This window comes from Ambystoma mexicanum, chromosome 4p, assembly GCF_040938575.1.
Source record: "Ambystoma mexicanum isolate Mex_15411 chromosome 4p, UKY_AmexF1_1, whole genome shotgun sequence".
Taxonomy (NCBI): Eukaryota; Metazoa; Chordata; class Amphibia; order Caudata; family Ambystomatidae; genus Ambystoma; species Ambystoma mexicanum.
The window spans coordinates 1,246,306,515-1,246,318,582 of NC_090927.1; the positions used below are offsets into that span (position 1 = coordinate 1,246,306,515).

General features: G+C 40.0%; 1 protein-coding gene across 2 annotated transcripts in view; it reads right to left on the reverse strand.

Moving 5' to 3' along the window:
• The window catches only part of GNPAT (glyceronephosphate O-acyltransferase), a 796,967-nt gene that overhangs the window by 154,559 nt on the left and 630,340 nt on the right, over window positions 1-12,068 (reverse strand). For both annotated transcript variants that reach the window (XM_069606907.1, XM_069606908.1), the window contains exon 12: window positions 3,662-3,802. In XM_069606907.1, coding sequence (XP_069463008.1) covers window positions 3,662-3,802 — 141 coding nt within the window. The remainder of the gene's footprint in view (window positions 1-3,661; window positions 3,803-12,068) is intronic.

Consider the following 12,068-nt stretch of genomic DNA (forward strand, 5'->3'; position numbering starts at 1 on the left):
TATGAAATTCTGAGCAACAAGACATTTATCCATGTGTATTTCAGCCTATGTAGTTTTGGAGGTAGCAATGAATCGTGGGGCTAATGATATAATCTGGATAGCAATTATAACGTGATGATGCATGTGATGACTATGGCTCAATGCTTGGATTAACAACACAACAATAACGATCCATATAGTAAAATACGTGGCGTGAACGAGGTTACCTTCAACTAGTATTACAACATGAGGGATTGCCATAATGGTAGTATATATACGATGCCTTAACATTTATTTTGAAAAAGGCTTGAACATATCCTTAATATGACAGAAAATATTAGGTGCCTATGATACATTTCACCATTAATATCTTATTAAGAATTAATATAATAATATTGTAATTGATACATTTGACAACATGGTAACATACTGAAATTTAATTAAGTTCAAGTGACTGTTCTATTGAATTATCACCAGATTACTAGCAAAGTAACTAAGAATTGATCATTTAAATTATTTTCTTAACTGAGAAAATTGAAGAATGTTTTTGCTGCATATGTGAAATCACATGCATACTCTGGCTAGGTATGGATGACTTCTTTATCAATTATGCTTGGACAGGCAGCACTATGTCATTAGTAAGAGTGATCATGAATATAGTAAGTTAATAAGTACATAGGATTCATGTTATTAATACTGAACTAGAATGGTTTAACAATCTGTTGAGAATCTATTAATTGTGGTCATCAGGAAATCAAGACACCAAATTCAAATGACACCATCACACTTCCAATACTCTATCTTCTAACACGGCTCGGGCATGATAGATGGCTAAATGACAGACATAGCCATACTCTTAGTGACAGGATACTCAAGCACCTTGAGTGACTCCGCACGTACTATGTGTGACACCACTATGCTTATTTAAAATAGTAAACAAGATGGTGAGCGTTGCGAAAGCACCTGAACGCCATTGTGGCGAGGCATCCATGAAAGTTTGAGCAAGTATATTGCAGCAAAGCCGATCAGGTAGGAATACTAAAAATATCTTTAGGATTAATAGATATTAAATAAACAAGAATTATTTGATGATCCGGTGCTGGGTTATCTATTTATATTTCAGAAGCATTAATACCTAAATGAAGTCAGGAATCGCAGCAAATATTTTAACGGAATTGTGGACAAGCACGGCATAGGAGAACATTCTAATTAGATGTAACACTCACCTGCACGGGTGTGAATACAATATATCAGTAAAAGGTAATATCCTTTTCAGCGCTAAAATACTCTTATCATAAATAGAAGATATTAAGAGGTTATTATTACTTGCAGTTTGAAAAGAAACAGTAAAAGGCTATATTTATTTACAGCAGTACTGGATGTTGTAATAGATTAGGTAAGCAGCATGCCACTCTATGGCACTACTCACTATACATGAGTTGCAAGAGCAGAACGTAATAGCACACTGCCTTTAGCAATTACGTACATGGGACTACCTACTATTCACCTATTTAGAGGAATGCGTACGGATATGGTGATAATACAAACAAACCGTCTGCTTGGACAAGGGCTATTTATCACGCCAATGTACTCTGTCATTGACTGCTGATTTTTCCTTGTCCTCCTCATCTCAATCATCATCACTACTCATATTGGCTTTTGTTTTTTGTTTGCAGGCATTTCAGTACATACACATATATGTATCTGTCTTAGCCCAGCTTTTATGAGGACCAGCACTAGGTCGACACACGTGTTTGCTTGTGGGAAAATTATTATATATTGCTTGGTTTGAGAACAAAACCTTTTTATATTTTTTGGTTTGTTGGTAAAACAATGCCAATACTTTGGACTCTGGAATAAGAGACAAGCAAATGATGACATATATGCACTGTGTAAACACTCTGGTATAACAAGGGGATATTTTGATCTCTGATAATTTTTGAATTAACAAGGCTTGTTAAAAAATATCTTGAGACCAAGTAAAAGACACGTCTGAAATCTAGCCAACTGTTGCATGTGCAGGACAATAAAAGCCCAATAAAGAAAACAAGCACAATGTGATGAATCATCAGAAACATACACGTTGGGAACAGATGGTTGGAGTAAGGCCCAAGATTAGCATGATTCCCCATTACCTACAGTTAGATGTTGGCCCAGCACATTCACACTGAAACTCTCGGACTCCCTCTCAAGAAAATAATTCAAATGAATGCTGGACCTTCTCCAATATAGGACCCCTCACCACATTACAAGGGAAACTACCAAAGATATGCTTCGGAGAAGGACAGGGCTGTAAGGGATATATGTGGTTTCATCTACCACCTTTTCCTAAAGTATTCTTTTATGCATTTATTTCTAAAAAAAATCTACAAAACCTTTTTTATATTTGGGCCCCCATGCCTCTCTTCCCTATATTGTAAACCCTACCCCAAACACTTACCCACGCCTTGTACACCCTTACCAACCCCCAAATATTTCAAAGAGGTTTTTTTTGACAAAATTGCATCGAAAAAATTTCTCTGTAACAATCCCTGGCGATGAGACAATGCTATACCGGCTTTAAGCCCCAAAAAACAATTAGGACCAGAGAAAAAAGGAAATCCCTGTTCCAGTGGTAAACCAGTGCGTAGAATATAAACACAAGTATGTAGCACTCACAGGTGAGCACCCATCTGGCAAAAATTGCAAAAGACTGCTTGCCTGCGAAAGCCAAGAGGCTGGAAAGAGTCTATAAGAAACTGCTTTGCAACAAAGCCCAGATGTTGTTGAGGACCTGTAGGAAATATTTTCCCTTACAATGATAACAGTTTGTGAAAGCCTCAAATACAAGCAGTGGTGAAACCTCCAGAAACCGACCGACCAACTTATTTCCGTAACAATTATTGAAGTAATAAAGAGAGGAAATTCAGTGCGTGTTAACTGAAAGAAGAAAAGGCTAATGCAAACTTTTCATTGTTACGCCGGGGTGAAAAAGGTTTTGAGGTGATAATAGCGCACATTATTTTGTTAAAAAAATACCATGTGGGTACGCCAAATCTATGCACACATTGTTATTAATTCTTCTATCCCAAGTTATTAAGCTGCTATTTTTGTGCCACCACATACAAAATAAAAATGCACATAATTTTGTCTGGGAAATAATATTGATTGAACCTCATTTAAAACATTAAAACATTAAAACATGTTTAAAATCGATACGCAGTTAGTGAAACAATAATACTTACAAAATAAATGGTCAAACTAAATTGAAACAAAATTGATAAATTAATTGTAACCACCGATTTTATCTGATACTTTTAACTAAAATCCCTTTTAGGGTAAGGCCATCTCACTGAAAATGCACACATTGAGTTAAATATAGAACTCACTGAAATGCAAAGAAAAAGTAAGCAAGAAGCCTATTTAAATTAAAAATAAAAGTTAAATCGTAAAATAATACATAGTATGGGCGAATAGTGAATAAAGCTATAGAAAAATGGAAGGAAAACAAACAATTTAGAAAAGTGAATTAAAGGGGGAGGGAGTCATGGCAGTTATAGGGGAAATTTAACAAAACAAAATCAGTATGATTGAGGTGTAATGGCTTAAAAAAACACTTAATTGAGATGGCTCAGTTGACTGAGGGTTGAGTTTAGATTGTTTTCATTGAAATGCCAGAAATCATTGCTGAAAAGTTAAATACCTGGTATCCTTCGATGAAGGGCCTGAACATGTCAGACAAGAAGGATCCTATAATGCTCCCTCCCTCGGTTGCCACGATTTCTTGAGCAGATACTTTAACTACTTCACATTTAGCGAGCAGGAAGCATCCTTCTTCGAAATCCTATACAAAAAAACACTTCACTTAAGTCACAAGTATGGGTTTAAGACTTCACAAAGCCTTGATAGAGAAACGACATAACTCATACATGCAATTTTACAGAATGCTATCCCAAGTATGACACTGACACAATAGATACAATTTGTAAAACCTTTATTGAAAATGTTGCGGTAGGAGAAATTCTGAATTTGCCTTATAACTAAGATGGAAATAGTCTCGACCATCAAACAAACAAAACAGTCCTGGTGGCGTCCGTCAAATCAAAAACGGCCTATGCTAAGAAAACCTAATGCCTGCCCTATCTCTTTTACAAAAAGTTTAAAAAGGAGAAATGTATGCAAAAGGAAAAATCAGTGTTCAAAAGAATAAAAAGGTAGTTGAACCAGCTCTGCTTCTCACGTTATACCTCACGGAGTAAGGCTGTCCCGGTAGGCAGGATGAGAGCTCCGGCTCGGTTTCTAAAACTCTAAGCAGTTCCAAACAGTGGATTGAGGCCCGTCTGGCCTTCCACGTTTAAGTATTTTTCTTGACTTTCCAAAATTGTATTTCCAATCTAAAGTTCACAAAGGTCTCCCTCTGCCAGACTTCGACCTCTCACGTCACAGTTGAACACAAACATGCAAGGGTGCTCCATTACCCAAGTTTATTGTACTTCGTGTCTCCCTCAAGCCGGCTTTGACCCCTTACGAAGACTTTCGAATGTGCGTGGCATTTTTACCAGACCACCGCAGGACCACTTTGACTCAAAGTTCAAGGTTACTTTCACTTAATTTGCTTTTGCAGCACCCACGGGACACCCATAAGGAAAAAGAAATCACCTTCTGGGCCAGAAAACCAACTCGTAGTGATTAAACTGCTTGAAGCGAGACCCGGAGAACAAAAAGCAGGTGGGCCTTTGAAACCTCTATACCAAAATCAGAGCCCCCTGGGAAAGAACAGGCCAGTATTAGCACACAGAAGCAGGCAAAAGCAATGGGAGCTAGGGGGAAGGTCAGAGCAGGACAGGCTGTGGTACAAAGGCCTGAGAGGATGAATGAGAGGTGTTCGGGTAAGGTTAGGAGGGGAATTGGTGGACTGAGAGACTAGGCTTGGGAGAGTGGAAGGTGGAGAGGCATACTAAGGAGATTGTGGCAGTGTTGGAGGCGAGTGCAGGTGAGTTGTGTGTGAAAGAGTATTAGCAATTTGCCTAAGTGCAGAGCGTAAAAGATGTTTGCGTCAATAGTGTGGGGGAGAGTAGAGAGAGCGGCAGGAGAAAGTAAGAGTAGAAAGGAGAAGTTGTATAGTGTGTAGGGGCGAGTTAGAAATGTAGGTGTGAGAGAGAGAGTGGCTACAGTGTGTTGGAAGAGAGGAGTAGTGGTAGGGAGGTTGGAGGGTCAGAGGAAGGTAGTGGGGGAGAATGTGATGAGAGGACAGAGATGAAGGGAGAGAAGAAGTAGAGAAGGGGAGAAGAACATGACATGGAGGGAGACAGGCAAGGGAGGGAGAGAGCAAGGGTGAGCGAGAAGAGAGCGATCACCTGGTAATATCAGGGTGGAGGGAGAGAAGGTGAGGGAGGAGAAGGCGAGAGGGTGCAGGGAAAGAAGAACAGAACGATTGAGACATAGAGTTCCAGTAGGAAGAACATCTGAGAGACATACACCTCAAACATTTGATACACATCACATTTTTCTTCTTTACCTCAGCCGCTGGAGTGCAGCAGAGCTCTTAGCAGGAGCCTTGCCCCTTGTGTGGAGGCCATTCTTGCAGGCCCACCTAACATCAGATGCAGCCCAGCTGTGCTTGGACCCCCTCATCCCTTCCACTTAGAGTCAGCGAAAGAACCCAGGGGAAAGGGCAGTCAAGTGACTGACCACTTTGTACAGCAATCTATTTTAGGAACTCCCTAGGGTGTTTTCGATAAGGGCATTCATATACAGGTGTAGTGGTTTTTCTGCCTGTTTTAGCCTGTTTGAGCCGGGGAGTCAGTGGGAGTTCTGCCACCCTGATTATGCCTTGAAATAGGTAGATCCTCTTGCTACCTAATGTTACAAGCCGGGGCCCGGGATGATGTGGATCTTCGTTAAAGATTACTGCAGAGGTACGGAGCACTTAGGCTAAAATATGTCTGCTAAACGTCAGATCAGCGGTCAAACATGCCACAGAAATGTATGAGATGTTAGTGGTGGAGGAGCTACAACTACAAGCAGTCACTGAGACATGGTTAGCACAAAATGCCATATCATTTTGAACAACATTTTACCTGAAACCTTTTTCAGTCCAAAAACTCATAGGGGACGGGAGGCGAGGGAGTTTGTTATTTTCATTACAACTTGTTCAAAAGCACAGTATGAATGAATACGTTTATTCTGGATTTGTAAAAACCATCCATTAAACTGTTGCAAAACAAATACATTTGTAAATCACAGTAGTTCATACACAAGTATTCTAATGCTTTGAACATTCAACCATAAAAGTAATGGCTGGAGTGGACTTTCGGTCCTAATTACAGCTGTACACCGACCACTGAAATATAATAAACTGTTCTTGGAGCACTTTGAGTCTCTACAAAGAACTTCGGTCTTCATCAAAGAAGAATATTGTTATAGGGGACTGTAATCTTCATTTAGATAATAAGGATGCTTTAATAACTCAAGATTCTATCAATTTATTAAATAGTCTTGGTTGTAGACCAAGCATGATCCTATGCATTTAATTGGGCATTTACTTGACTTAGTATTAGATTTTAATAATTTCTTTGAAGATGTTTCTATCTCTGTGTCTTGGGAAGACCATTCTTAGATTTCATTTTGCTACGAGAAAGCCGTATTCTTTAAGAATAGAGTGAACAAATAAAATGGCCTACTCGCAAATGGCATCAGATAAAATCTGATGAATTACAGGCTCTCTATTGCTCCCATCCTGGGTTTTATATGACTGCAACTCAGGATATTCTATTTACTTATTTTTATGAGAAGGTTCTATGGTGCCTTAATTCTCTGGCCCCTATAATTCAGCAACAACAGAAGTCCATTGTTCATTTTAAAAATCGTTGGTTTTCTTCAAAACCTGGGCAACATAAAATGCTAGGTAGCCAATTGGAGAGGCACTGGTGCTCCAAACATTTATGCTCAAATAAACAAGCTTGCAGTAAACACCGGGAAGCCTATAAAAAAGTTATACAGCAAGCTAAGGAATTCTATTTTTCAAAGATAATCTCAGCCGCCTCATTGGATAGCAATGGTTTGTTCACAATCTATTGCGAATTTACCAACTTGCGACAGATAAACAACTTGTTTCGACACAAGCACTCTGTGATGATCTGGCTGTGTTCTTCCTGGAGAAAATTTGCAAGAGGTGATTAAGGATGAGCATTGAATTTATGTTTTCCTTTCGGACATCCCCTTACAAAGACCTTTTCATTTTAAGTGATTTGATCTTCTGTCAAGCACGGCCATATTAAAGAAAGTGCAAGGTCTGAAAGCCAGTGGCTCATCTTTAGAACCTTTGCCTTCATAATTCATTAAGGATTACATTAAGCTAGTGGCGGGCGCTCTGGCTAACATTATCAATGCCTATTTTCAGAGAGGTTCTTTCTCAGCATTGCTGAAAGTTCAAATTCCTCAGTTACTTAAAAAGGCACATTTAGATCCCAGTAATCTTGTAAATGTCAGGCCAATTTCTAACCTTCCCTCTTGAGTAAAAGCATGGAAGGAGAGGCAACTTCCCAATTCTTCAAGTATTTGAAAGAAGGTACAATTTTTGCTGGCTCAAAATCATGTTTCCGCCCTTTACATGTGTAAATCAAACAAGGGCAAACAAAATATACCCCTAAAATTCACTATCTCTACCTTTAGGGGGTAACACAATATTTTTTATCAGATTTTCTATCTTATTTATAGCATAAATAAGATAGAACATCTGCCCTTTGAAACTGGCAAGACACTTCTCATTTGCTTAGACATCCAGTCTCTGTACACCATGATTCCACAGCTAGCAACTCTGGAAGTGATAGAGGAAATCCTTCTGAATTGTTTTATCATGTGGTACACTGAATTTGCCTTAAAGAATTGTTTCCAGTTTCAAGGCTCCTTTTATCAACAAACAGAGGGCACAGCAAGGGGTGCAGCTATGGCCCCTAATCTAGCCAACCTGTATTTTGAGTTTTTTGAGAAGAGTGTGATCTATGCCACCGATCAACCCATACCGACGGTTTGTGAGAAGTTGGCTGAGGTACATAGATGACATTTGTATTGTCTGGGATGGATCTATGTGCTTAGCGAATGAATTTATCATCTGGCTCAACCAACAAAACAGGTTTTTGAAATTTACTGGTACCATACAGGAACATCAAATTGACTTTTTGGACATTACCATCTTTCACCATTCGGGGGTCCTTAAAGTTAAACCCTATAGCAAAAAGACTGACATGAATGCACTGTTGCATTACAATAGCCATCATGCAAATAATTTGAAATCTAATTTCCCAAACGGACAATTTCTTAGGCTTAAACGTAACAGTAGCCTGAAGGAAGACTGTCGCAAGTGCTAACACTTTGTCCCGTAAATTGCTCGATAAGGGGTACCCGGCCAAACTGGTTAAGACCTCCACTAAAAGGGCCTATAACAACAACAGAGAGGCAATGTTGGAAAAAACTAACAAAGAACGGAGAGAAGTGGGCCCTGTATTTGTCAACACCTTCTCTAACTTGTCGTATAAGATAGAAAATGTCATTGGCAAAACATGGAAAAAAGTCTACAATAACAAGGAATCATTCCCTCCTTTAGTAGCTTTCAAAAAGAGCCAGAACTTGAGAAATATACTGATTAGGAATGATGTTACCATCAAACCTTCCGTGCCTGTGAAACAAACTACTTTGTGGGGTCTACCCCCTGTTGTGGGCCATTTTCCCTGTGGTCATTGTGTCATGTGCAAGTTCACCAACACTACCAAATCTGTCCAGATTAATCCAGACCTGCTTTGGACAATGAGTAACATGACAAATTGCAACACACACAATGTGATTTATATGGTTACATGTCCTTGTGGCCTTCATTACATCGGTAAAACCAATAGAAAATGCAGCACAAGACTTATTGAACACTGCAGTTGTATTAAAAACAAAGTCCTTACAGCTCCTATGGTTAAGCACTTTGTAGACAAGAAACATGACCATACCAATTTTGAATGGGTGATTTTGAAGAAAGTTGAAGGCATTAACAAAGAGGTAATTGATCAAAAACTACTGAATTTTGAACAAAAAATAATATTTAAATTGCAAAGCCATGTGGTGGGTTTAAATGATAATGTGGATTGGCACCAAGTTCATCTATGAAATATTTGTTTTTCCATTAAGAAAAACACATGTACTGAATATATTGTCTGTGAACCAAAATTGAGGTACGGCAATTTCCTATGTAAACGTGTATAATTCTAGAGGAATCCTGCAAGAATTTGTATGAAGTTGTTCTGGTGCACCTATTGCTCTTCATAATCGTATATGCCTCCCCTCTTAAGTTTCAACTGCATTCAAATATTTTCTGTGGTTCTAAAATTTCATGCTGATTTATTAATTCTGTTTTTGTGCCATCAAGTATCTCACGTGTTTTGTGTTGGATGTAACCTACCTGGTTATATTACATTCATTCAATTTTGTGCACCATAGGGAGTCATCTCCCTTCTGTATCATTCCAAGATGGCACCATCCGTACAGGCTCGTATATATAGGATGCCGGTTCAAAGTCCCTTTTCACTTTCCCTGTTTCCCCGTGTATAATACGGAAAAAGTGCCTCGGCTCCGCTGATACGAGGAAGCGGTTGTTTGAAGGTCAGACAGAGGCGGTTTGAGTAAGTGTGGGATTTGTAGCATGTAATATTCTGTCCATCGGCTTTTTCCACGGCTTTTACTGATGCTGCGAGTATTCGCTGCCATGTGTCTATCCCCGTTTGCATTTTACATTACGCACGGTGGACATGGTTCAAGACAATGGTGATAAATCATGATGTACTGTAGTCGGACAGACTTGGTTTGCTTAAATGCGCCGTGATATTGAAACTGTGCTAGCAAATAATGAATGGTTAAACTTGGCTAGATTAACGGGGTGTTTTCTGTGTTTACAGATTTATGAAACTCCTTTGAAATCTATGAGTGAAGTGATTTGACTGCATCCTGACACTATTGCAGGATAGTGAATGACAACCTGTCGTGTTGTTTCTGTTGGGGTGTATCCCATTGGTGGATCACTCAGTTCACCCTGCCAGGTAATGTGTCGTTGTGGCTTGCCACTCCGGTAGCCTGGCGTTTTGACCTAAAGGTGGTTTCACATTTGTTTCTCTCTTTCTTTCGTACACTTTGGGTGATGGTGTACTCTGCTTACCGTTGGTGATTCTTTCACCTCCCATACTAATTTGACCACATTTATAGTGGTTTGGCGAACTAATATAATAAATAATATATAATATTTTGCCTCTCGGAAAGTGATTATTGGCAGTCCCATTTTTCGAAGATTGTGAATTAGGTTTCACACCTAGGGTGATTATTTAGGCCCTTGGTCAATGTGGTCATGGTGACTGGTTTTCTTAGCCTCTTCTTTGGCTCTCGAGGCCTTGGATCCTCAATGTTGATAAGAGATGGTGAATGGTGTTGAGTTTACGTTTTGTGAATACTGAGTTCTTAGGTTCTTTGTATCCCTTTTATCTTGCAGCTGGTGCGTTCCACATCTGTTGGTGGATGTGCTTAGGACCCCTACTGCACAACATTGAAAGAATTTTAACACTAAAAGAAAAAAGTGTCTGTGTTCCCCTGAAGAGAGTTCAGCCATTGCATGGCATTAAGAACTGAAACATGTCACATGTCGGGATTATATACATTGTTAAGAACACATTTGTTTTATCATATTGTGATTTTCTGCTAAGATTGTGTTTGCGTTTGTGGTACAAATCTTTTATGATGAATGGTGGAAATTGAGCAATTGAACTGTATTTTTATGATCAGTTGTTGTGCTGAAATATGGGTCTATTTTTCTAATTGTTCATATTTTTCGAATTGTGATGTATAAAATAAATTCATATATTTTTGTACTTAGTTGTACTTTATCTATTCTTTCAAGATAGAAGTACGCAGGTTCCATTCAGGAATACGGGTAGGGTCTCAGTATTACACCTGTACGTTAGGAGTGTTGTGTCCTATCTCCACCCCTTACATAGCACGAAAACCACAGTGCTACTAATGCGTGAAAAAACTCTAGAATTAAGGGATAGAGATAATACTGCTGCACTTATCCTTTTAAACCCTTTCAGCAGCGTTTCATACTGTGGAGTACAGTAATTTATTGCAATTTTTAGAATCAATAATGCGCATTATGGGTCCAGTTTTAGCTTGGTTGAGCTCTTACTTGATTTGATTTCTGTATTTATATAGCACTTGTGATGAATCCCAGGATATCGTCTAGGGAGAGCCCCTTTCCATGAAACTACCCAATAGTCCCCGTATGGGCCAAGGCCGACCTCGGGATACTGCAGTATTCATCTAACTACCACCCCTCTCAGTCCCTCGCACCTCTCCTATGATTTCTGTAGTGCCACAGAAGTAAGCAACACTGAGGTGATTAGGAATAGGCAGGATTTAAAGAACTCAGTAACAACCACCACTGGGATGAAGAAGAGGAGCAAATCAATGAAGAGCACTCTGCGGAAACAACATTAGCGGTCTAGACACTCTACACCCAATACAAGCATGAGGGTAAATAAAAGGGAAGAAGGACTGGCCAGAGAGAGAGAGAGGGAGAGGGAGAGATCATCCCAGGAGCCGCAAAGGGCCAGGAAGTAGTTCGGCCTGGTGTGGCGAGGAGACCACTAACCGTGACGCAGAGACCTCTCCAGAGGAGTCTCGATCTGGTCTGCAGACCCAAAGAAGAGTTGGAAGGAAGGAGGCAAGGTGCAATCAAGCCCTAAACCAGGCCGTGGAGAAAGCCTCCAGCCGCCCAGCCTTCCTTGCTGGGGAGCTGCCACAGAAGGAACCGACCGCACGAGCTAGAGAGAGAAGGCGGAACAGCATACGGAGCTGCTGGAGCATTCCAGGAGAGAGGGAGCAGTCGGGCAGAGAGCCTCCAGCCGTCTCGCTAAGGAGACGCTGCGTAGAGTTTGTGAGAGAGAGCGCACGAGAATCTGAACAAAGCTGTTGGAATTCTCTGTCCATTACTGAGGAGACCCAGTTGGGGAAGATGAGAAAAGCACAGGAAACCCGAGAAGCAGGGTCTGGGACCCATATCCATATGCCGAGACTTCCTTAAC